Raw genomic sequence first — 27880 nt, 5'->3', positions numbered from 1 at the left:
AGCGGTACATCCCGTTCATTAAAATATGGAGAACACTGCATCATCTGAATATAGTCTTTCCATGAATACAGTAATACGGGTAGAGATTATCAGATGCATTTTTGGACACGACAAGGATATGATGCTTATAAGCAGAGTATTGGAGAGCAACTTTGGTCAAAAGTGCTGTGCTGTCTGATCAGGACTTACTATAAACGTCAGGATTTTTGTTGTTTTGTTTCACACAGATGTGACTATGCTGCACCTTGCTTAACCTTTCTAGGCATTTCAGGCTGTTATAATTTAACTRTATTGCCCTTTTCCTATTAATCCTGTATGTTTCTTTTCTAATAATAAAATATTCTCTACCTTTCTAGCCTCCCATTAGATTTATACAAAAATTATCCAACCATTAGTCTTTACTAAGAACTAATGAGGAGAGAACTTGCTATTCAGAAATAAAGCAAGTTAGGGGAGATACGTGCACACAGTAAGGAGATGGCATGGAGTGACAGGAAAAGGGCAGCAGCTTTAAATTAAGAAAGGAAAGTGATGTAATAGTGATTAAACCACACAACAGAACTCCAACACAGCGAATGAGCAATGAAAATAAGGAAATAAAAAGGAGTATTGAACTAGCTCATGAGACATGTTATTACAGTGAACATCATGCAAGCGTTATTTATTTTCCTTAACTTTATGGCCACCTTCAAGGTTGCTATGACAAATGTGTGTGAGCTTTTAATGGAAAGTTTTTTTTTTTTTTTTTTTTTTTTTCAATCTAAGAAGGCATCCACCAGCTCTCTGCCTACTCAATTTCCTAAATTACATGCCACATAAATAACTTTATTGGCACTAGACAAATGTTAATGATAACCATTTATGGGTTAAAACAATTCTGGAAATTTTTGGTGTGCTTCTCTGACATTCCTCCAGTCCATACATTGAAATCTACACTTCTATGTCTAATTATCCAGTTATACAATTTTACCTGAAGAAAGTGCTCACTGGAAATGTGTTGCAAAGTAACAGTATCTAAATAAGAAGTTCCACTGGCTGGACACCTGATCCAGAGATAAATTGAATATATACACCTCCTGCTGGACTTAAGGGAAATTAAGGCTGTTTTCGTAACTAGCCTTTCAATGACATTCTTTTTTCAYTGCATTGAAAGAGTCTTATTCATGTGTGACTAAGTGACACTAAATTTTGTGTGCTTCTTACAGCAGAGGGAGTGACGATGGGAGAAGCACAGCGGGGCTTCTCCATGCAAGTTACAAAAACACTATTATGCGGTTTATTGATTGAGCATTGACAAACTTGGAGGCCTGATACGAGCTGGAATAGGTGCAAGATATCAGCTGGGATGAGTGTACTGGACAAGACAAAGAGGARAAGTGGAATTGTCTGTCAGCCGACGTCTGAGAGTGAGCTGCAAACAGAGTACAACAAGGCCGTAGGAACACGACACGCGGGAAGCTCACAYGCTTACGGTGACTCTTACCAGGTGGTTATGTAGTAATCCAATTTGTAATCCGATGAAGACTAAACCAGATATTTGGATCTTCGGCAGCATACGAAGCGGGTGAGGGKTTCCCACTTGGCCCTTCAGGATATGTTTCAGCTCTTTGGGCTAGGTTAGTCCGGCAGCATCTAAAGCTGTTCAGGTAGTGCTTAGTAATGTACTTAAATAATGAAAATATTAAACGGTAACAGAGTGGGATTACAATGGAACTTCTGATGAACAAAACAGTGTAAAGAAAGTACATGAGATGGGGCCCCCATCTTATCAGACTTTAGCATTTCCAGGGGAATGGATCAATTTCCTCTGCTGGAACCTCAAGCTGAAGATACATTGCCCTCCAACTYGATAACTAAGAATTATGTGGTATTATTGTCTGGAAACTTGATAAATATTTCCCTCTTTCCTGAAGGAGAGAAGAGAGATTTTTGGAAAGTTTTTTTCTCCTAGTTGCTAAAGGGATGATGAGTTGAAAACTCTGTCATAGTCTGTACATCTTGGCACACGAGCACRATTTCGTTGTTGGGATCCCTGATGAAATTTAACTGTCACTGCTGTTATAGCAGCTAGGCAAACTAAAAGCATCAGGAGGCTTCAAGTCACACTGCAGGAACCTGTAAGACTACAAGTGATATCGATCACGTTGCTGTCTGATGTTTGTTGTCAAAGATTCAAGCTTATAACAGGCCTCCTAAAGAGCTGGTCATGACTCTGTCAGTAAGAGTCTGAAGCAGCATGCAGATGGAGGAGACACTTGTATAAACACCCACAAAGTTGGCGTCTTTCTAATGCTACAGGTGGCAAATAGCGTGAGGAAGATCCCCAGCATGTACATTTGCTGCTCAGGAAACCACTCTGTATAAGCAAACAAGTAATTGAAGAATAAGAAAAAGAATAACTTTCTGGGGTGTATTTGGTGATAGGAGAGGACCAGAATCATCTGGCTGTGGAATTTTTGCTTGAAACATCGAATTCTGCTTCGGCATCAACAGGGAAGCTGATATTTTAGCCATTCCTGCGGTGATGTGCTGTCTTATTTCTCACTCTAGTCCCTTAAAGGCTTGGAAAAATTGAAGCAACCTCACACAGCTCATCTCAACAGAGATGTTCAGCCTCAGCCATTCAATAAATACCTCACCAGCAGCTATTTCACCTGAAGACAAGTGTGAATAAGCCATTTTAAGAGATAGTCCACGGTGTTATCAAGCTGACAGATAAACTGCTGCTTGCTCACTGACATAACTACAAGATACAAGTCTTCAGCAAGCTAAAGCTTTTGGAAGAAACCAAGAGTGTCCACTCAGCAACTCATCATGTGTGAGCACAGTTAAACTTTTAAGCAATTTTTCTTGAAAATTTAACATCTATGATTGCTACAAATTACTCTATTCCAATGTATAGTAAACTTGGAGAATGACACCAAGGAAAACATTCGGGAAGAATATTTGCTTCAGTTTGGACTTGACCATTTGACATTGCAAACAAGTTACTGGTAACTGTCATCTAACAATCAGAAACAGAAAAATGTAAGACTTCTCTATTTCAGGTATTGTRTAGGTAGTATGAAAAGGAAAGACTTCTAGAAATCATCTGGGCCTTTAAATAATTCTATATTCTAGGCATGTCCACTGAAACTGAGCAGCACCTCTTGATACCMACCTGCTCTTGACTACCTTTCTCCACTCCTGTAGCAGATCAAGATCCAAGTGAAGTGACAGTCCTTCAGTCTTCTCTAACCTGTTGCTGTAGGTTATTGAGATGCTGGTGTCCAAAAAAGGAAACAGAACTTGCTGAATAGTATGGTATGCTGTTACCAGCCACATTTCAGAACTTACTTACAATCTGGTAAGTGACTAACCAAACACATCATCAGCTGGTCAGATACCGTGAGAAGAGCTGATCTTCCAAATCAGAGGTATTGTAGTTAGGTCCCAATTACACTATGCAGTGGAAATAGACAAATAAAAATTAATTGCAGGAGGGATTGCTGATGATGAGGTGTCATCTGATCGTCCACGTAAATACGCAAACTGAAGTTCTCCTTAGGCTGCATAATAGATGCCAAAACTTCACCGTGTCCTGGAACTGGGCTCACTAAACGGTCTGACAGCCAAGACTTTCATCTCAAGCGATGTCGTCTGATGGCACGTCAGTAGCTTTGCTTTTGCAGACATGAATCACTCATGATGTCAACCTTTCCTAAATGACCTTGGCAACACATGGGAGCAGTTTCACTTAAATGSTGTTATGTTCAGTTACCACACACACAATTTTGAATTGGCCATGCTTAAAGATCTTTTCTACAATATACTCATTAATCACACAAAGCCCATTTTCAAAAGGTACATAACCCAAGAAGAGATCTATTTACACAGCAGGCTGCAGTTTAAGTGTTTATAGACCAATTTTACTTGGTGTCTTGCACCGAAGTTCTTTAACCTACAGCCTGGTAAGGAAGCCTGCATACATTAAAGGTTCATTTGCGGATAAATAATGGTAATACACACCATTACCGATCTACCGCATATCACTTGTGAGTTCAAGAACAAGTATGTGTGGTGTGCTGTCCAGGAGGCCTGCCAAAGACTCAGCTGGGCTACCTAGGGGTTGTCTGTCCACCGAGGGGGGAAGGTTTCCATGGGATTCTTAAAGGATCAAAAGTAGATTGTTAAGTGCAAGTGTTTAGAAAGGGAGAAAAGATGCAAATCAAGACATCAGGGCCTTATAAAAATCAGTTACCAAGTGCAGATAGCTTTGCATAACACAACTGAAACCTAAACCTTGCGAGCATATTAAAGGTGGCTTTTAGACATTGCTTCAGCAGATATATAATCAGTTACAAATACATGCACTGGACAGTCTGCATTGTAAAGTTTAGTCTGAAAGATCTGAAATCACATCAAATGACCTAGCAATATAAAACCCAATGATTGAGCCCATTTTCAAAAAAAAAAATTTAGTAATAACTGTCCTTAACATACTTTTATAATACAAATCCACAAGCATTCTCATCCTACTTTTGCCTCTCAATGTAAATAAATATTTTTAAAGAGAAGTTGAAGAGAGAATGGAGACAACTGTTGGGYTGAAGCAGTTTCAGCAGATACATACATACCACATGTCCAGACAAGGCTAGCTTTAGGCAATGACAAGGTAGGCAGTTATTTAGGAAGGCAAAGTCAGGTTGATAAGGATGGTACATCCATCAGCTACCAGCCCCCTAAGCGGCTACAGGTGTGAAGTCAGAGCAAGTCTGACAGCGACCAACAGTCATAACTCTGCTGCCTGTGACCTTTGCTCCTGCCCGAAAGATGCTGCTGCAAGATTGGGGAGCGATAGTACGGAGAAGTACAGTCAGTCAGTCCTCCTCCACCTTCCCTCAGGCTGCTTCCCACGCTGCTGGAAGGCAACGCTGTACTCGGTCTTAGGGGTTTCTGTTTGTCTTGGGTGGGGGGAATCTATTAATACTACTGTTAGGCCTCAAGGCTTATCTTAGAAATAAGAGACCTGCAATTAATAATAAAAAAAAAAATATAGGAAGATCATACTGTCAGTGGTCAGAACTAGTTTCATGCTCATAGAAGTTTGAGTCAGGTCAGAAACATCAGGCTAAACAAATGAGATGGCAGGGAAGAAAACAGAGGCAAAAGGTCCAAAGAGATGAGACACTTGAGCAAATAATCAAGCCCCTTTGGGGAAGACCAGTAGATTAAGAAAAGCTGCACAGAGTGTAAAATCATGAAGAACAGTGCAGGAGAGACTTGAGTTGTGATCAGCATATTATATTATGCTGTGATCAGCAAATTATATTATATCAAGCTGATAAGCCAGAGTCAACACCTCAGAATTGGATGGGGGTAAGCTAGCACACATCAGCCAGATAACGTACCTAAACTGCACTGTTTTGTCAGGTAAAGTTTCCTGAAAACACAAAGTGACAAAATTTTTAGAACATTTCCAAAGTCTGTAAGAGAGAAACACAACTAAGACATAAACTGGCCATTTTTGATAGTTGAAGTCTATTCCAGCAATAACTTGAGATAAGTATTTGCATAAAAACAGGAGGGAAGTTTGTCTGCACTAACATTACTTTGATTTTTTGAGAGAGGCACGAATGGGAATGAATCTTCTCAGCACTTGTCCTCTTACTCTGGCACAATCTAAACTTTGCAGTAGGTGCAGGGTCTGGAAAAGGTTTGGAGGACCTGAATTCTGCTACTAAACTATCTTAAGGTTAGTTAGGAATTCTGGGAAAACCTTTTCCATGCTGAAAGAGCATGTGACACAGCTGTTCAGAGTCTATGCAACCACCAGTGCATATTTTAAAGCTTACTAACAATTGCAGTAGCTCTTCCCCTCATCTCAATATGATTCTAATACSCATTACTTATGCTGAAGCCTTTCTTCATGAAATGTATTCATATTTTAATAACTGTCAGCACGAAGTATTCTGGTATACTGGTGAAGATTAAAATGAGAATCATTCTATGGTAATTAAAATATTCACACATTAAAAGTAGGATTTGCCTCTAATTAAGAGASAAAATTTACTAGGTGCGGAATAGCATGACTTTGAGACTGCTGTGTCTTGCTTCTCCAAATTCTTCGTTTTCTAAAAAATGAATCACAGGAGTCGCAGAATCTGRAGATCATCTAGTCCAACTCCTCCCCTGCTCATGGCACAGACAGTTAAAGTAGGTTGCTTGGGTACACGTCTAGTTGGGTTTTGAACATCTCCAGGAACGGAAAGTCCAGAACCTCGCTGGGTAATCTGTTCCAAATACATTAAAGCCTTCTGGATACAATCTTCATAACCATGATCTCAGAAACGCGAGTTTTCTTCACTAACATTGCTAATAGAGACGTCTACGCAAGTCTGCCAAAAGCTAAAATTATTCAAAGTCTGACCACCACCATATTAGAACAGGGTGTTGGTTGCAGYGTCTGGAGAACAGCCAGACTTCCATGTCAAGCAGTTAACTATTCAGAYGTGCAGTTCCAGACCAGCACAATTCTCCAGGAGGAGCAGTCTGTGCTATGGCTTGGTAGATTTTAGAGATGGTGCCTATTATGGAGAGTCAYGACCTGGACCAAAATAGGCTTTATGTATCTATTCAGGCATCCTATGAGGCTCAAAAGATCCCAGGGAAGTTGGAAGCTGCATGGATGGATGTAATCAGAAAGCTTGAAGTTCCCTGTGAATATTGTATCATTTTGACAACTCACACTGAGTAAGCTGATCTGGTGAACAGAGCCCAGAGGATACTGTTCTTCCTCTGCTCTCCTTCTCCTTTCCCATTATTCCACATACACAAAATTTATCCTTTGATGCACACTGCACATCTTCAGCTTTAGATAAATATTCATTCTTGCATCTCATGCCTCCACCAATTTCCAGACAAGTGTAGTTTAGTTGGATCCCATTGTGTGCGCTGTTATATATGCACATACTCTCCAACCAAGAGTAAAGGCTGGAAATGAGGAACTATCTTTTTTCTCATCCATTTACTTGTTACATCTGTTTGCAAGCTGTTAAATCTCATTACATAGCTTGGTGTGCCTACGTGGTGGTTGGTCATGACATAGCCCTACAGACTAAAGTCTTTCCATTCTGATATAGGAGTGCATTGTGATCCGGGACAGTAAGCTAAAAGGTTTGGGAAACCGGGGTATAAAAATACTGAATATTAATTCTTATACAGCAAAGACTAACTGGTATAGCTTTGTGAACTCTCCTTAGAAATGTGCCAACATTACAGCAAATTACAGAACAGTCTGTGGATTAACTTCAGCTCTGGATTTCATTCATAAACACCTGCGTTTCAGTTTGACTTACCAGTCAAAAAAACAGAACACCCTCCATATCCCCACAGCCTTTACTTGCCCTTTTTACTTTTGAAATCGGAAGACTGTACATTATCCACATTACAGTGGATCTGACAGAAGTCTAACACTGTTTAAATACTTAATTCTCATAAAAACCACATGTAATGCTCAGTCACTTTTTCATATATGGCCCTGCAATCATAAACATAGAAATTGACTGGGTGAACAGTAGCAGTCCCACATATAAATCGCTGGAGCCAGTGTCCCCCCAAACCTCTAGTGGGAATTACTTCGTAACTGCAACCAATAAGAGAACATTTGCAAAAGCCAGAGGCAAATGAAATTAAAATTGAGAATAATCCATCTTAAATTCTGACCACAGATCTTCCAAATTACCAAATCCTACAGATTTCTACAGGCTCATCTTCCACTCCATTTTTCTTCACGAACAGACTAGTTTTCCTTGTCTTCTTGGTCTATACCTCATTTTTTAAACTTACAAAAAGCTCAAAATTACACTCAAACATACACATCTTTGGGTGGGGTAGAGTAGGAGCTAGCAGAAGATGTGTTAGATAGCTAATGAAAGCCCAACAAACATGATTTACATAAACAACTCTCAACAGCTCTGTGCTCCTGACCTCCATCGCACGATGGCAAGGACACGCACCGCTATATACATAAAGCAATCTGGTACAAGCACATTTTTGCTTAAAATGTTATAGTAACTCTTAAAAAGGGGTTCTTACAATGCAAGATGCAAGTCCTTGAAGTTAATGCAACATTTACGTTCAATAGACCTTAGAGTCATAAAATGATTAAATTAACCTAATAAGCAAGCAGGACGTAACAGCAAAAAGATTACCTGTTTTTATATCTTTTTACTCTGTTCTTGAGCCACAACATTTAGTTTCATATGCACCGTTTTGAGTCATCTCAGCACAGAATGCAAAAAACATATCAATAGTTTCATTTCAAGATAGTTTTAATCAGGTAATTACAGGAAAAAACATTGAAACATTTTCTTTTTAAATGGTATTATCTGCTATGTCAACTTACAAGGATATGATGTAACAAACCAGTTACAAATTTAAAGGCATATTTACATTATATACTCAAAGTTACAAGCTATATTCTTATACATAAAGGAAACATCTACGGGATGAATTAACTAAATCATACACCATTTAGTAGAAAGAAATAGCAGTGGAGGTTTTGATGGAAACAATATACACGTGAGGCACTTTGAGGTCATTAGGATGGAAAGCAAATGACACCAAGCAAAGGAAGAAAAATTATGTACAGATTATMCTGCAGCTTCAAACCCAAAGGCTGCTGCTTCTCAGAATGCTTTGAGTTCTTAAACTAAACACAACTTTTGCAATTAAGGAAAAGAAGCTTTCAGGGGGTGGAGGGAAAGCTTATATTTATCAGTGCATCAAAGGAAATGGAAGTTTTAACCACCTAGTTGCTGGACTAACAGTACCATAAGGCATCTTTTAAAAATTTATTATTTTGTTGCCAGCTTCCACCTTGATCTTCATTTTATTAATATCAATGTCTTGCTGTACTGGCCACATACAGTGCCACTAGCTCTGGAAAAATTTACAGTCTAATTTAAAAACTGTTCATTATTTACATGGGAGTTCAACAGTATCCTCCAGGTACCCACGGAGGGAWCATCCTGAAGAGAACACATCTGAAATGGGAACGTTATACTCCAACATGCAGACTGTCTTCAAAATACTTGCTTAGGAGGAAACTGCATCGGTTAAGCCTGTTTGGAACATCTCTCACATGAGCTCTCAAAAGGAATTAAGAGTTTTATGCTCTTAATACGCTCTTTTACTGCTGTTTATTAAACAGTTACCATAGTAACTGCAGGTTATCATCAGACTATTGCTTTAATCTTGCACACAGCTGCAGGTGTACCCCTTCCTAACAGCCAGACGGCACGTGCATGTACACACACCTGTACAAATCCAAAAAGCTCGACTCCTTCTGCACAAATATCAATACTTCACCCTTTTGCTCCTGGAAAGAAGAGAATGGTATTTATGAGTCCAGTGACAGACTCAGAATTTCATTTCTGATTTCCTATGCCCTAGTGTAACAGCCATTGTACTATTTCAAGACTAACAAAACCTACAATTAAAAACATTTTTATTTTCAATTAACGTGAACATTTAAGAGGCATAATAAAAATCAAGAGTTTCTGTAAGARTCCAAATTACTGTTTTGCAGATTCACAGCTAAAATTTAATATATTTTTGTAGCTTRAGTACCACACCAACAGCCTGTTAAGTAAGTTATGTACTCCAAGACTCTGCCTAAGTGCTTTTTTCCCCAGTAGATGGTGCACTAGCGCTACCACTGATCTACTTCCCTCACTTCCTTTCAAGGGGAAATACTTAAATTTTCATGGTAACTGACGCTTTCAGTAAAATAGGGAATTAATATTCAGCGGTGGTTTCCCAAGGCTTGGGTCTCCCCTTCAAGCAACACAAAGCTCTGCTACTACATGCCTGAAAAACCCCCATTCTGATGTTTGGTGTGGGGAGGGGAGCAGTAAGGATTAGAGAAGGAATTTCTCTTTTTCCCTTCTTGAACGCTGAAGAAAGTATTTCAGAAGAGACAGAGAATTAAGAGCCAGTTCTGCAATGGGGCTGCTTTATGTCCACTTTTCATCACTCACCTCGTAGCTGCAGAAGGGGGTAAGGTGTGCATCCTACTAAAAACAACCCTCAGGCAACTACGTATCATCGCAGTTTTCAGTTAACTCAAACAGGACGTGCAGACTCAAAATTCCATCACAAGAAGAAAAACGGAACATATGTAATTTCGTTAGCGTTTCTAAATGGATCACGTCTTTAGAGAGTAAAGCAAGAGATGAAGACAGTATTTAAGCAGCAAAGCGGTTAAATGCAATTTGAAAATATTAATGCACACATTCAATAAAAATAAAGTATATACGTTGCATATAAAATACAGTACAGGACGAGGAGTTTCACTATGTTGTATAGTGCTCAGAGGAAATTGTTAAACTCATTTCTTTCTGGAGTATATATACACAGTATGATTCTACAGCATTCTCCTATATAGCCAGCAAGTTCTTTTCTTAGGTTGCTCCTATCTCTCTTCACCTTGAATTATGAACCTAGCACTTACAAATATTAAATTTTCATTCACAAGGAAAACGTTCTTGTTTCAAAGTTGTTTTTAAAGTTAACAGTCTATTCTAGGTAACAAAGTTTAGCTGAAAATGTGTGAAGCATGAAAATCAACCAGAGTAGCAGCTTTCAAATATATAAACAGTAAAAACCAAGATAGCTGCTACAGCCTCATATTCTTGGACTTAAATTTATCCAATCAACTTTTAGTACAAAACTAGAAGCTCTTTCGTAACTTCTACAGTTATCAATATATTTGTCTTCTTTTCAATGTGAAATAATACTTTGAGATGATCTATGTACACAATGTGGTCAATTCAAGCTGTAATATAAATATAAATGTTTTCTTTTAAAAAGTATTTTACAGACAGATGTTATATACATTTGCTCATTTTACTCCTGGACTACAGAGAAAAATTAAAAGCATTGATACATGCAGAAAGAAAAAATTACACAAAATATACTGAAAAAATGCATAGAAAAGTGAGAAAAGTCAGTCATGTGCATCTTTTAAAATCAATTAGTTCTTTTGTTTGTTTAGTAACAAGGGTATACTGAGAACAGTCYGTCCCACTCCAGCCAGGATACCAAATAGGCACTTTCCTTAATGAATGAAGCACTATCTTTAGAGTTTTATATATCTTTAATGAGAAGTAAATGTTTCTTACTTCACAAAATAGCAAAGCATATAATGTTTTAAAAAACTCACTAGGGATTAATATGTTAATTCTTATCTGAAAATTAAACATTTAGTAAATACAAAGCCGTAACAAATCCACAATACAGCAACCCCCCTGCACATAGACACACATATTCACTCTCTCCCTCCCAACCTCCCTCCAAAGTCACTCAATTAAGAAGTTCACTCCAATTTTGCCTGAGCTATAATTTATTTCTCAAGCTGTCTTTTGCTGCTGTTTACAAATAAACAAAGAAAACCCCACAGTAGTTTTGTTCTTGCCCATTCAAATAAGGAAAGATTGCAGCTCAAAATAATGAAAACAATTTCACTTTTGTTATTAATCTTTCATTTTAATCATAGTACTTGATAAACAGCTGAACAGGATCCTAGTTTAACAGAAGGATAAACAAGAACACTGATGACAACTTGTTACAACTGCCTTAATGTACCTTTTGCTTAATGAACACTTGTATATGTAATAGAGTGTTTTTGGAGGATGCCCCAAAAGAAAACAACTTGCTGGTTGAGCAACAGAAACAACTTCCTTCTGCTATTATGTTTAAATCAAAGTCATTTATATATAAAAATAAATGTTATGTTCTAACAAGAACATTTTAGACAATTACATCTGTGCTTAACAAAAAATATTGGTCACTCAAGACTAGAATAATTAATATTTTAAAGGTTTTTAGATTATCAGAATGTATGGATACAACTCAACACAAACTGTAGCTGAAGGGAAACAGGACTGAAAATATCAATTTGTCCATTTGGAATAAAATGCAACTAAAAACTAATTAAATATTTAAAATACTATCATGGAATGTGACAGTAGATATTGTCCATACCTACTATAACAGAGGGAAGGAAAGTTTAACATGTAATAATTCGTACCTTACACATTTAGTTAAATATAAACATTTGTTATTTATACATAAAGTTGCTTCCAAAAACTATTAATAAGTGATTTAGTTGCACTTAAAATCAGCTTCATTTCTCATTTGCCAAGTATTAACTTTTCTTAATCTTAAATCAACTGTCACTAGTGCACTTTTAGTTAAAATTTTCCCCTCAGATAAGTTTTAATTCTTTTTAAAAGAGCCCCTTCACCTAAACCATGAATGTACAAAGTGGCAACAGTTAATCCCTTTTAGTATAATCGTAATTTATATACTCATTTTATAGCCAATAACAATAGGCTTTCCTTTGCAAAAACTCCTTCACAACTTGCAACAAACGCCATGCACTTAAAGGAAATAGTTAGGCATGGCTAGCTCTCGTAAAATGCCAAGGTCTGACAAGTCTTGTTGCTTCTTCCACATCAAGCATCTCTTACATGAAAGACGATTCCCTTCAGCTTGCCAAAAAAGCTTTCACAAACCCAAGTTAGATGCTTCCTGGAAACAAAGATTTTCAGCTCTGTTTGGCACCAGACTGCTTCACCCTGCAGCTTTATGCTTTCCTCCACAGCACCCACACACCTCACCACAGTGATGGCATGCTCTCAAGGGGAGGTAGCAGCACATACACGGAGCAATGAACGACAGCGCTACCAGTGCTAACCAGCGTAAGCAGAACTTGTCATCACTAGTGTCACAGGAGCAAGGATCAGAAAAATCTCCTTCAGAGTCTGACATGCAGTGATAGAGCATGCTCTCTGCGCAAAGCATGCAACTAACTTGGTAGATACATCTTTTAATAGGATCCGGAGCATCTTGACATTTTCCTCTGCCATTATCTTCATGATTAAACCTTTCCTGGCAGTATATACAGCGGGAACGCTCACCATCCTCTTTTCTCCTTTTTGAGTTTTTAAATTTTGATGAGGAAGGCTGAGTTTTAAATACCACAGAACCTTTCGAGTCTTTCAGGGAATTCAACTTAGTTCCATCCCCACATGGGTATAAATAGTCAGATTTTTTATTGTCTGATTTAGAAAATGGTATATTTGAGTCTGCATCATCCCTCTCCAGGTCATTCTTCCACATGTCAGGATGCCTGTAGTCTGCATAACGACGTATCAAAATATCACGAGGGTTTATTCTAACAATTTCGTCTTCATCCTGAAAACTAACATGTCTGATTGACTTCAATGGGACCTGAAATAGCAAGCAAGATAAATTTACTATAGTGAAGTCCCAAACTTATATCTACATACATAGTAAAAAACTAAGAGTGCAGAATATTTTCCTTTTCAGCTTATTTTTTAAACTTGTGCAACTTACAGACCCCCCGATTAGGTAGCCTTTTGCATGACATTAGCACCACGAGGTCTCACATTCTTTTCTAGTATCTCTCATAAGAGCTCTGGGTATTTTGGTATCCACATAAAGCTTGATGCTAGTCTTTGAATTATGCTTAAATTTTAGGTTTTACATTTTACAGTGGCAACGAATTCCACAAACCAATTCTGACTCCCAATTTCAGTGACGATCCACTGCTTTAGGATTAGCTCCCTGATGAACAAGAGAGAAGAGCCCTAGAGCCCTTAGTTACTCAAGGGGAAGATTTCCATAGCCTTTATTCCCAATTTAAGTTTTCAAACTCTCTCCAAGTTTGCAGCAWAAGCAAATATTTTTGCAACAATATTCTGTAAAGTTCAGTAGTACGATCAGACAAGTTTCTTACGCTCAGTTAGTGGTTTCTAAATGCATCTCACCCTTAGCTAAGGCACAGTATTTAACTTAAACGGATTAGCTTAGGACACCAACAGGCAAATGGGTGAGTGCTTTTTAAATTCTCTTCTCATAAGGAGCTGACCATAATTCAAGATTTAACCTTAAAAGGCAAGTAGGAAGAAATATGCTAAACACATACAAAACAAACAGTACAGAGATAAGATAGAGCTTCTGTTTGTTTCGTCTCATTATGAAAGGGCATGGGGGCATGAAACAAAGTTTTTGAAGGTGGCAAATCCGAAACATCCAAATCGAAATATTACAGAACTTACAAGGAAGTGTAAGATATGGGACTGCAAGTGAATGCAGACTGGGAAACACATGGCAATGGTGAAGTGTCAAGTACAAATCAGCAACAGTCACAACACAGCAAAGAATCAGCTGCTGAATGGTACCAAAATGACATTACAAACTGACTTTTAAAAAAAGGGTGCAAGTAATGATAGGATAAAAGTTTGGGATGCGTATGGAAGGAGCTCCCCATATATAGCAGGTAGTGCAGCAAAAAAGCTAAAGTCTCGGTATGTCCTGGTATTCCTACCTTGCAGATCGCCTTACAGGGTAGGAAAATAATTGCCTATTATAATGGAAGCTGGAATATAATGGAGCTTCCAGTCAAATTCCACATTCTCCTACTGTCAACTACAGTCTGCCAACCATTTCCAGAAGAGACCGAAAAATCAATCCCTAACCTACTAGCCTTACAAATTCCTCCAGAATTATAAATGACTTGGGAAGACATCTTGCCCKCTGTGTCACTGCTTTGAGTATTTACCTTGTCAGTACTGATCTAGCTAATGAGAACTAAGATATCCCCATTCCACAGAGAAGGAAAACAGTTGAACTACATGTTTTTAAATATCTTGCAATGCAAAACTAAGTACTATTGAAGATGATGGTTTAAGTTAAMAGGTTTTATTTCACTTTGCATGCGCTCCTATTATACTGAAGTCTGCATGCCTCACTTTCTGGGTAGGAGGCGGAGGAGGGCTAACCTCCAGCTGTGGAAGGGGAAGGAAAGCTTCTTAACACATGCTGACTTCTGATTACATAGGAATATCTGTAGCCTATTCCAATCATGGCTTCCTTGTTCGGTAATTCTTGTATGATACATTTTAAGGACAGAATTGTRATTAGAGCTGCTTTGCCCTGGARGTTTTAACTGGAGTACACTAATGAGAACAATTTTTTCTTGGCTCCAATCTATATAGTTGGACTTCCACAAAGTCTAGAGGATACAGTGTAGAGAAAGGATGTATCCTATCCAGTCAGCAGCACTGTTCTTTCATATTTCCACTTCCAGGCTCTGATGAGGAAGTGTTTATGCCCCCCTCTTCGCTTATGAAGCCAAAGTGCCTTCAAATGCTACTACTCTGTTTTCAAATAGAGAAAGGACCTGTTGCTTCAGCATCAGCAACTACTTAYGGATTATTGGAATTTTTGAACTGTCAACAGCATAAGCTTAAGGAACAAACTGTTTAAAAACATCATTATGTTTCCATATGTTACAGGCATAGAAGTTCCTTACCCCATTGTCCACACAGAATACTAAACATGCATTTAATAAATCCTCTCATTAAAAAACATACAAAACCTCAAACCAAAAAAAAAACACACTCCCCAGCTCCAATCTCCCAGACAGCTAACAGACATTAAAGAACACTAAAAATACTTGTAACTATAGAATGTGACCTCTCCTCAATCTTCAAATGCTTTTTAAGGATAACAATGCATACATAGAGCTCTTTTTTCCCCAAATCTCCAGTAAATCACCTTCTACAATGTTTAAAGGTTGACTTGTTAAAAAAAGGTAGCATTCCATTCTACATGAATACAACATTAAGAAACCAGTGATTAAGAAAACAAAGGGAAAATACTGAAAAACAAGCAAACAGGAGAAATGTTTGAATTGAAAGCTTTATTATAAATAAAGTGTTTACATCCTGGGTGTTTCATAAGTCCTATATGAAAGCATTAAGTACATAAAACCTTCAGAGTAACACATAACCCAGATTTAGTTAGGTATAAGTATCAGCCAAATTCAACAGGAGGAATGGGCAGAAATTGAAGCACAGGCAGTTCTGCCTGACCGTGAGGGGGAATTTCTTCCCTGTGAGAGTGACGGAGCCCTGGACCAGGTTGCCCAGAGAGGTTGTGGAGTCTCCTTCTCTGGAGATCTTCAAGGCCCGCTTGGATGCAACCCTGTCTAACGTGCTCTAGGTGACCCTGCTGAGCGGGGAGGTTGGACTAGATCATCTCCAGAGGCCCCTTCCAACCTTACCGATTCTGTGATTCTATGAATGTACATAGACCTCTGGTCATCCAAAATTATAACAGTCTAGTTAGTCAGCCTAATGAAAGAGAACAGCCTCTGTGCTGGAGCAGGAAGTGAGGAAGAGTATTATATCAAATTGAAATTCTGGAGAATCTAATTACAAACATAACTAACCAASTAGAAATTTGGCAAAAATTTGTTGACATAGCTGAAATTGCACCTTACTTGAATGGGAAGACCTCTGAACAAGACACAGGCATTTAGTCAGTACTTCACTGTTGCCTCTTAAAAAAAATTGGTGTACCTGGCTGTGCTTAATTTCCAGCTCCACAATATGAGGACAACGGTAGATGAATATAGCATTACAAAGTATTAAAATTAACTTAAGCACACACCGGTCTATCAGAAGTGGAATATCTGAGGGACTTGGCTACRTTTTAATAACTTACAGCATTAAAAGTAAGGATTTGTACTGTCATTAATCACTTAAGATAAACTTGAGCATTTATTTGTTGTGTAATTCAAATAATGAGCACAATAAGTGTTCAAACCTATTTATACATAATTAGAACAAAACTGACATTTACCTCAAAATCTGCTGTGCCACATGGTCACACACTTRGAGCTCAGTAGAGATAACAGTGCATACATATATGGAATATGAGATTTTGTTGACTTGCTTACATTCTAAACATACACTACAGGACTATGCAAAAAAAAAAAAGGAGTGTGGGGTGCAATTGGCGCTACAATATGAGAAAAATTTTTAAAGAACTTGGTATCTGTTGAAGTCTCCATGGAATTTCCCATAACTTTAGTGTACAGGAAGTGAATTCTAGTATTTTTCATTTTAAAGGAAGTTCTTCTGTTTWGTTTTATGACAGGCAGTACCCAGTATACCACAACCCAGATTACCATTTCCTCTGTAGCCAGTTTTGTATGTGCTCTTGAAGCATACAGGCAATTTAGGCTGCTGTGCTTTTCCTTAGACCTCAAYGAAGACTAGGAGCACACTGGTTACTGTAGCCGAGCAAGTAAGTGTCAATCACAATATCCCAATCACCCATATACTCTTATCCTTGAAAAATTTTTAACTCTTCGCAAGTAAATGGGAAGATGGAAGAATATGCATCTCCTAACAAAGAGGATAACAACAACAAGTGAGGTGACTTATACAAAAAGATAGTTGGAAGAGATCCATAATTAAAATTCAGAAACTCATAATTTCAAGCTTTTTGGTTGGTTCTCCATATAACAGTTTACTACTTCTGCACAATAGAGTGGTTACACAGGAGCTGATAGTGACTTGGACAGAATCCTCTTTCTTTGCAAGAATGATTGAGTGTATTAAAAACTTTTTTTCAAGGAGTAGAACTATTTTCTGATGACATGTACACAGCTACTTGAGAACTTTTACTCTCCTTTGACTTCTGGCTTTAGGCTTCTTCTAAAAAGCTTCCCATGTGCTTGCTTCTAAGCATGAGGCCCTCTAATCAATTATTACCTGACTCACTAGTAAGTCTACTTCTACATTCTACCAAAACTCTCAGTTCTTTAACACTTACAAGAAAGTAAAATGTATATTGTTAAAGGAAGAGCTTTAATGTTAGCTTTCCAATCTAATGTGATGTAAATACAATCTCTTTTGAAAACTCACAGTACATTGGCCCGCCTTATGTTAGTGTTCTTTTCCCCTTTAAAAATCTGTTCACTAATAGTTTAATACCTTTCATGCATAAATGATATGCAGTTTTCCTTTCCATATTAAAACATTCTATTTTAGTTCAATAGGCAGYTAGAAACCACAAACAATGTTTCACTGAAACTATTTAGCAGAAGCACCCCACTGTATAGTGCATCCAAAAATATCCATTCTGAAGATGCATTTCAGTATTTCTAATCAGACCACTTTTAACATACATGTAACCAAACCAGAGTCCCTGGCCAATTACATTTTCTAAACAGACAAATGATTTCTCAAAGCTACAAATACAGAAATTGGACTTCTTCAAAGAAGGTGAAGGACTATTATTTATATAGTTTGCTGCACTAGGGCACAGGCAAATACCTTCACTAAGCTTTACCTCTGCCACAATAATGCTTTAGTATTTCATCTGCAAAGCAARTTGAAATGCTTGCATCTCAATGCTACAACATGGACTTGTAGTGAAAGCACTCTTTTGCCAGAAACTAAGGACCAGGCAATTAAGACAATGAACAAAACAAAAATCACTTCTTTTGTTGGTAGTCTTACCTGGTTAGGTTGACTAGGAAAACAGGCTCTCCTTGAGTTGAAATCCTCAAATGTTGAAGGCCTTAAATTTGAACTGTTGTAAGGTTCACTRGTTACTACAGTTTCATGTTGGAAAAGGTGATCTTTCATTAATGAACTCGAAGTATTATCTTGAGTAGCCTAGAATACATAAGAACTTGGCTTTATCTTTGAAATGATTTTGCATTTACACAAAAAATATCAAGTTCATATAAAAATGTATTAGTATTCTACATGTGTTAGTGGCATCCATAAACACAGTATTAAAAAAGTATTTTTAAAAGTGGCCATAAAAAATAAGAGTTCATTCTCTGCAGAGCATATACAATTCAGGCATTAAGAGATACAGGCCTTTCAGCTCACTTGCTTACCAAATCAGACACAAGAAACCTCATTAAGGAACAAGGGGTAACCCAGTCTCTAAGATTATGTTCTCTCTAACCATCCATGAGGCTGTCAATATTTACCAACTTAAAAYTGGACAAAAAAAATCTAAGGCAAACACTAGTCTGATCTTTTAATAAATTATAAGGCAAGATCACTTAACAGATCAGCTTCAAATACCAGAAAGGAAAGGAAAGTCAGTTTCAGCATATATTGGTTCAGTTTAAATATCCAATTACAGCAAGTGTGTATTAAGCAACTAACGACTGTCTTTCAAATTAAGGTTACATCAGGCAATTGGATACAAAATGAGACCACGCAGCAATGTATAATGAGATATTTGCAGGATGTATGCTATTCAGAATAAAATAGTGGAAAAGGAAGTGTTTTGGTGGAACATTGGCTTGTAAGTGCAGATGACCAGTTCTCTGAAATGAATACAAAAAACAAACAGTTTGATTCTTTGAAGTTTAAAAGACAGGGATATATATAGGATACAATGGATCATACTGGTATGAATCCCATAAGGCTGCCAAAAACATGTACCATACAACATTTTATTTGTACTGAGACACACTGTAAAAGTTAACTGGCTGTCATCATCTGATAGCACTGAGCAAATTCTGGCATTACCCAACTTCCAGTAATGGGAATGTTTTAGTTTTAGTCTAGAGATTTATTATAAGGATTTGTATAGATCAGGAAAACAAAGGTGCAAATAGTAAAAATTACTGCAGAAAACTAACAGAGGCAAACTGGAGATTTTGGCAGGTTCAGCACTAACACTGAGCCATCAGCTTTCAGTTATCAAAATAGCTAAAGGAACTTATTCCAGGATTACATCAGCACCTGAGGCATTTAAAAACCTCTTGTATCAAGTTTTAAGACATCTAGATAAAGCTGCRCTGCTTCTAATCTTTGAGAGAAAAGAAATTAACTCATCCCTGAGAATTTATGTAATGTTCAGAAGCATTCTGAGAGGAAGAACATTAAAACTGAGCAAGGTGAAAAGTGCCAAATCAGCTTTAGCAACAAAGAACATATAACCCATGAAAGGAAGATGATAGCTCAATCGGATCAAGTTCAGTTGAGAAATYGTAAAGACAGGTAAAACTCCAAATAAAACTACTTTTCACCACTCCTTGAGCTTGGAAACACTATTAACCAATCAGTCCTGCATTTGTCAAAAATAAYTTTTTTTAGTTAAACACTATTAGGAAAGAAGTACAAAATAACATTATAATGACTAGCAAGAATTTGATTTCAGAGAGGTATAYGTATCTTGAGAACAGAAAGCATCAAGTATTAGTGAAACATCAAACATCCTGCCAGCTGCCCTCTTGCAGGTACACTGCCCAACAGTGTGAATAGCTTCCAAAACACTGATTTAACCACAGCAGAACTGCCTGCACTCAGAACRAAGATGAAACACTTGCAATTGCTTTTGGTTTGAGTGATGTTATAAACAGCTTCTGCTTGTAAACGTTTAAGCTAACAATACATTGAACGAACAGCTAGAAGCCATTTTAAGGAAACCACAGTGAAAAAATACTATCTAACCTTAAAATCAATTGGGACCCCCAGAGCACCTATGAATCTGAGTGGTCCAGAGAAAAGAACAGGGAACTGCAGAAATGACTACTCCTTCCTTCCTGCCGCGGGCAGGGAGGGGGGATATTTGCCCACAAGCCTTACTCATGGGCTTGCACTGTCCCGGCAGGTGATTCACACCTTTTTCCTCCCCAAAAAGGAACCTACGTGATAGAGGACAGGGAGCAAAAGGACACACGCACACGTGTGCACACACTCTCTCCTTGGTAGAGAAGAGGAACATCATCCAACAAGGGACAAAGGCTCCAAACACCTATTGCAGTGTTAATTAGCAGTGTCAGATACTGATGTATACTGTGTAATCCTTCGTCTCAAGTAAGCTTTTGTGCCCTATATACACCAATTATAAAGGAATGCTTTTATAAAAATTCCACCACAGATTGAAGCCAATCAACTTACTCCAAGGACAGATTTAGGGTTGTCAAGACAGAGAAATGTAATTGACCTTGTAAGATAAGAACTCAGTGACAACTGTTCAAAAAGATATATATTCATCTTACCAACCTAGATATTATGGAAAAACAGATACATGCTAATTTTCCCCATTTAAAAAGAAGAAAAGTAGGAAAGACAAAAAGAGGAAGAGGTGATCTAGGACTCTAATTTAGCCTACGTGTATTTGTTATTCACAGCTATAAACACACCAAATGAATATCCTGAACTCTGCATTTCTAACTGCATCTAAAATAATAGTTTAGATACAGCCAAACCACATTTATTAGTATCAGAAAGGCTTTCTTTGGACAGACACTTCCTACTCCAATGTAGTATTTTATGACAAGGTTATAATTACAGATTTTAAGGTGTTTATAATGGAAATACTGACAATCCAAAGAGAGGCCCTAGAAACAAAACTACTATTGTATTGAAAGTGCTTTTAAGTAAAAAGCAAACATATAAAGTTTAATTCTTGCGGAAAAATTGCATATTAAATATACAGAATATTACACACAAACAAATGCACACACTCCCCTTTTCTACTGTCCAAAGCAATTATACCGCCCACATTCAATATCCTTTAACCACAGCCTGCAAAGTACAGTACTGGCATAGGTTACTTTACAGATGATACTGAATAACCTACGCCAGTTTTTAATGCACAACGGAAATCTGGTTTGCTCCCAGCTGCTGGTATAATAATTACTGTCCTATGGTTGCTAAGAGATACTTTGACTTTTTTTCCAAGACTACTAAAACATTTCTGTGCGCGCAGGCAAAAGGATGCTGGGTAAAGCAATAAAATGACTCCAGCTGTAGCTCTCCAGCAGAATTCAAAGCCAGATGACAGCTGTAGAGAAAATGAAAACCAGACTGAGCTTCTCTTCTTCAAATTTTCTCTCCTCACTTCTCTCCTTCTCCTAGTTTGCCAGTTAAGTCTGGGAGACAATTCAACATTGTTCTGCAAACACTATTAAAAATGTTCTGCTGTAAGGTTGAATGATTACACAGAAGGATGGATGRGAGACTACATTTCCGTTGCATCCTAATTCTTGTATTTACTTCCCACGAGGCCTGAAATTCTGCTGTTTGATGTTGAACAAAAAGAGCTTTTCTTTTCCCACCTTTTTTWAAAAAAATTGTGAGTAAACGATACAGGTTTCAAAAACATTTAAATATCCTCCTTCTCTTTCAGCTACTTCTAAAACTGATGGAGCAATTACTTTGACTTAGCACAGAACTATAACAATCAGGTGTGTATTTCTGATCTGAACTGAAATATTACCCAGAGTGGTGTGAACATTTTATACAGTTTGAAGGAAAAGAAAGTATTTCACATGCTTATTACTTTTTTCAAAGCTGTTCTACATGAATATATAAAGAACACCAGAGGTGACTAGGGGATTCCAAAAAGGGAACTACTAAAATAAAACAGAAAGCATAACTATAACTGTTGAAGTATAAGAGAGATGTAAACAGCCTGTTATGGATACTGACGAGGGGGGTAAAAAAAATTCTCTTCATTTTTGAATACTACTCCACCAAAAAGCCTTATTTAATAAACCTTATAGAGTGTTAATGTATATAAACTTATTTTAATTGGTAATACAAATCAATAYTACTTTTATTTCTAGAAACTACACAGTTAATTTACATGTACTGCCTACTGTTAATCTTCAGTGCTTTATCATGTACTTTTTCCTCTGTACAAGCAATAGTGTAATGTGCAAATTATCTCACAATATCAATTATTTCAAAGTCAGATTATTCTATAATGTCAAATTACTTTTTGTTTAAATAAAACTTGGGTAAAGCTTCATTTGTAGACAAAATAAATTGAATTCTCATTGAATGGTATACTTATAAAAAGGTACATGAACCATTTATGTCCTCCTTGCCTACATCAAAATCACTTAAGGCAGTGTTTAAGTTGAAGGCCTTTCCCTCTCCGTTTTGGCATAGCCCCAGCCATACCTATTTCTGAAATAACAAGCTAGGCAAACTTCCCCCCCTTTATAATTTACCAGATTTCATTTTTCTTCTGCCAACAGTAGTAAACTGAAGAGCAGAAATACTCCATTTCTTATTATTCAGAACTGTTAAAAAGTGCTGGTGGCCTCCAAATTACACTAATATGTCTGAACCAACAAACATTGGCAGAAATTAAGGCTCAACTACTATATCTTCAATTCTCAAAATTAAGAGTTATGCCTTTCAGTTTCCAAAAACCAYGTAAAAATATCTTAAATGCATGGGATATAGATTTTCTTTACTTAGATTTATTTCTAGGAAAATTCTTGATTCTATTTTTTCACATTTCTCAGTTAAGCTAGATCAGTTCTACAGCAAGAGGTTTATATTTGACAGCAGAAAAGCTGAGCTAGTATTTGAAGGAATTGGATAAGCTGCTTTTCTGCTGCTTTTCTACTGCATCAGAACTCTTTTTATACAAAAAAAATCGAATTTCCTACTAAAACAAATTCCCATTTGTTGTTTGTAAAACAACCTCATATAGATAAATACATAYACATATACATTCCCCATATCCTTTTACAAGCATTGCAGGTATAGTCAGTTAGCTCTGCGCTAACCCATTTATGTGTTTATTTCAGATTAATCTAGTAAGACTACAGGGTAATTAACAACATGAGCAATTTGCACATAGTTTGTTCACTTAACTATCTGTTATTTTAATCATTCAAGCAAGCTCTAAGAGCAATTATGAACATCCTTGAATGTTGTTTTATTAAGATTTTATCATTACTTTTGAGTAACGGAGCATTTGAAGAAACTAAAAAGCTATGTCTTCTGAAAATGACACATTTCACCTTCAGTAAGGATGCTTTCTTTGTGAGATTCTGTTTAAAGAACATAAACAAATCTAGTGACCCAAGATAAAACGTTGTGAGCAAAATACTAGCCTAGAAAGCACACGGTGAATTCAGTTTTTGGATCTGCATTTAAAGTGTCGCGAGCGCGTCTAAGGCAATTGCTGTGTTTTTCTCTGCTACATTTACGAAACGTGGTAATACCTTCCGTGGACAGGCCTTGAGGAGCAACAGCAACGTGCCTAACCATGGGTCAGAAGATTGTGCGTTCAGATACATGTTCAGATACTGCCTGGATCATTTTAGTTGCTCTTTGTAGCACAGAGCATAACCAGCCAGAAGAACAAGTTAGGGAGCACGTGTTGTTCTGTTCATCGCTAATCATCTTGATTTTGAAAACCAGACAACTGTTTATCAAATTTATGTACACACTGCGTTCATACTTCAAATGTATGCAGTAAATATAAGATTCCTGTTGCACAAGATGCTTAGAATAGCACAGACAAAATGCTCTGATGGTATACGATGCAACTGTCAAGGACCTATTAAAATTAATGTCTTTGGACATACTCTGGTGATATCCTGGGGACTTTATCTACCATGCCAACTAATGAATCAAGAATGACACTGAAGAATTCTGATATGTGATAGTAACTACAGGGKACAGACAGAAATATAAGTACAATAGCAATCACACTATGAAAAGTAAAGTATGAAATAACTCTTTATTCTTTTTGATATTCTGTTATTTTAGAAATAAATATGGCTACTCAGTATTTTTGTTTAAAACACAAATTATGAGGATAAGCTCTACTGTTTGATCTTTTGTATATCATTCAAAGGTTATAAATTTCAGCTCTAGAAGATCTGTTACGATGAAACAAGACTCTATAGGGGCAATTGGATTTTTTTTTCTGCACTTATATGTCAATCTCAACACTCTACCTACTGACCAAAACCTGCATACCTATACATACATCCWGCATATTTTCTAAAATCTTTAATGGGACACTACTAAAAATATTACCAGAGMCTTGGGAGAATATCCTACAGAATAAAAGAGAAAAAAAGGTATCAGACTTTCTAAATTACAGTGTGGGGGAAGAAAGTCAACATGACTCTTCAAATACACAGTACAGTATCTCTATATTAAAATATTTTAATCTTTCAAATTAAAAATATTAGGACATCAAGTTCCACTTACAATAGTTAATCGATTTTGGAAGAGGAACAGATTCAACAATTTGGAGGAGAATGTCCATTATTTAGTATTTCCAGAATGCTGTTCTTAATGAGTAGACCTGCTGCCATAACTAAAATGCTGTAGTATTTCTATATCTATCTCTTCAATTATGGATTCATTATTGGCAATTGTACCATCATGTATTTTACTTTGTTATGTAGAATATGGTAAGAAAAATTGGCTAATTTTTTTGCATCTAGAAAACAGATCATTCTTATAATCTATCCACAGTACAGGTCCACAACTGAACCATGTACAATGGTGAAGTCATGTAGTATGTTTTGCTGTCTGGGATGTAACAAAATTAAACAATAGTTTTGTAACAGGACTGTTTGTATCTGTAAGTATATATAATATGTGATGTAAATTTACTTTTCTCTGCTTCTTGTCCAATAACAAAGTATGCAAGTATAAAGAATCACAGCTATTTACTTTAATTTTGGCACTCCTATATAGAAATATAATAACTTGGCAGCATAATCAAGAGGTAATTTGTTTCCTCTAATCTTATTAGGCCTGTAGAAATTGCTCAATTGTTGAAACATGCTTTATTGCAAGGATTAAYATACCTTTTAAAAAAAAGCTGATTAAAGATTGCATTAGCTTTGGCACACATTTTCTCCACCCTGTCAAAATCTCACTGCTATTTTAAGTCCAGAAACATCTGATTTTTAAAATAACTTTAAGGTGCCTTAAAACAAAGCACTTTATTTAAAGAACAACAGCAATAGTTAGTTGTATAGCCAACACTTACACAAAGAGACAAATCCATCCTATTCCATAACATGGAAATACATCAGGAAACACTGCAGTCATTGCACTGCAGAGTCCTTTCAAAACACTGGACTATCAATCCCATATTATAATTTTATTCTTAACTATCTTCAAAGCAGACTGATAGTTTTGGTGATTTTGAGTTGCAGAAGATTTAAGCTGCATATACTGGTATTGAAAATTTCTGAATCAAAATTTAATATTGCATAAATGACAAAAACCTTTCCCTCAAGAAACTGCTTAGGAATATCATTAGTTTTCTGAATATTCTCTAAAATCCCAGAGCTAACTTGTTTCTATAAGCTTCATATTAATTTAAATACCTGAACATTGAAAAGTGAGCTGAATGTGTGTGGAAATAAGGACACTACTTGCCATGTAATTGTAAATAGGAAAAACAAGATAACAAGCATGCACAGATGCAAGTATTTTTCTATTCTGCTATATTACAGCTGTTTACTGTATATAAGAATGCTTAATATTTGTTTGTATTACTATATTTTTAATTGCATGGATTTTTGGATGCTACAGAGCATTGCTATACATCAGTTCTTTAGTATTTGTTACACTATTTGTGTAAAGTACTATGATTTGGAAGCATAGAAAGAGGTAAGTTATTTTCTGTAATGAAATTATGGCCTACCGCAATTGTTCAAAAATAGAACAAAGATAACTAAATACAAATTTTTATTGATCTAGAGTGGCTTAACTTTAGTGTAGATGTTTGCAGAAAAAATTTGAACTTCTGTCATGGTTTAGACTAGATTCTTCTAACCATTATCACAGCATCTATTCCATCCCAATCATATGGAGTCAGTACGTATCACTGCAGAGTGAATTCTTGGAAAATAGAGAGGATGTAGATATAGATTTACATACATACACACACATATATACTGAGAGAGCATGCACGCACATGCATGAGCATGGGGGAGAGACCTGACCATTTTCATTCAGAAGAATATTTCATGTTTTCATGACTGCTAAGAGGACATGTAACCTAGATCAGGCATTTTAAACTCAGAAATTAATCTTAGGATGGTTAACCATCCTATTGATTGAATGAATATTCATTACAAAGTTTAGGGCAGAYAGCATACTAAGTTTTCTACATAAATCTTCTGGAACTTAAGTTATTTTGCATCATTAAACTTAAATCTGCTACTGCTCCAATTTTGCTTATTCTTGCTAACAAAAAATTATTCAAGCATTCTCTTCCAAAAGTAACTGCACAGTTAATACAGAAATTAAAAAAAATAAAATACTTACTTGAAAGCAGTCTTCTGCCACTTCAACATCATTTTGAGAGGGTGGATAACCTACAGAGGAATTAGAAAACACAGAATAATCAAAGTTCTTTTTATTTATCATTTACTGCTTCCAGTATTCCACTTCATCCTTCAACATCCACCTAAGATAATATAAACAAACTTGTTCACTTTTTAAACCATTGGATTATTGCATCTCATAACCTCATTTTACTAAGTACTTTTCATTTTTAATTCCTGTATTATTTAGTATTTCTAGACACTTTTTTTTAAAAAAACTTGCTCACACTCTTCTTGTACAAGTATTTCCAAAGTGTCAYTAAAAGCAGAATACTCTCGCTAACCCAGTATTTTGAAAATTAAAGGCAGATACATTTTGGTTAGCACGAAAGCATGCTGTGCTATAAGTTAGAAATCAGCAGAAATTGGAGCTGTAAGACTAGGAAAGAAAAAGTATGTGCTTATATTTTATCTGATTATTTCTCTTGCAGGGATATGGATGACTACCATCACAACTCAAGTCATTTTAGTATGACAAAAAGCATCTTCCTTTGGAAAAAAAGCATTCTTCACCTTTCGCTATTATTATAATGCACATTAAAATCCCTAAATCCATAGCACAAGCAATTTTTTTTTTCAAAACTCTCCCATGTTTGAGTTGCTTTTTACAGGCTTGAAACTAATATTCTTTCCAGTCAGTAAACACTTGTTCCCATCTCTTCTTCCTCTTCCCATCTAGCAATACATTYATCCTTTTTTTAAATCTCAAAATTGAAGCTTTACAATATTCTTGCTTGTTCATTATTTTCCATGAGATGAGTGAAGCTCTGGAACCAGTGAGCTACGCTATTATTAGAGAAAATTCTTCAGACTCATGTAAATCTGTCCTCAGAACTACCTTGTCAGCTATTTGTAAACAAGTCTATGAAC

The 27880-nt window shown here is 36.6% G+C and overlaps 1 protein-coding gene across 2 annotated transcripts in view; it reads right to left on the bottom strand.

Moving 5' to 3' along the window:
* Positions 1–11508: 11508 nt before the first annotated feature.
* The window catches only part of SPRED1 (sprouty related EVH1 domain containing 1), a 59003-nt gene continuing 42631 nt past the window's right edge, over positions 11509–27880 (bottom strand). For both annotated transcript variants that reach the window (XM_085306675.1, XM_085306676.1), the window contains exons 4-6: positions 26952–27001; positions 18387–18545; positions 11509–13278 (exon numbers count right to left, since the gene is read on the bottom strand). In XM_085306675.1, coding sequence (XP_085162801.1) covers positions 12619–13278; positions 18387–18545; positions 26952–27001 — 869 coding nt within the window. In that variant the 3' untranslated portion in view covers positions 11509–12618. The remainder of the gene's footprint in view (positions 13279–18386; positions 18546–26951; positions 27002–27880) is intronic.

Source organism: Rhea americana, unplaced genomic scaffold (assembly GCF_003343005.1).
Source record: "Rhea americana isolate MKP2758 unplaced genomic scaffold, rheAme1 scaffold_245, whole genome shotgun sequence".
NCBI lineage: Eukaryota > Metazoa > Chordata > Aves > Rheiformes > Rheidae > Rhea > Rhea americana.
The sequence above is the reverse complement of the archived record's forward strand: the minus strand, read 5'-3'. Positions and strand labels throughout refer to the sequence as shown.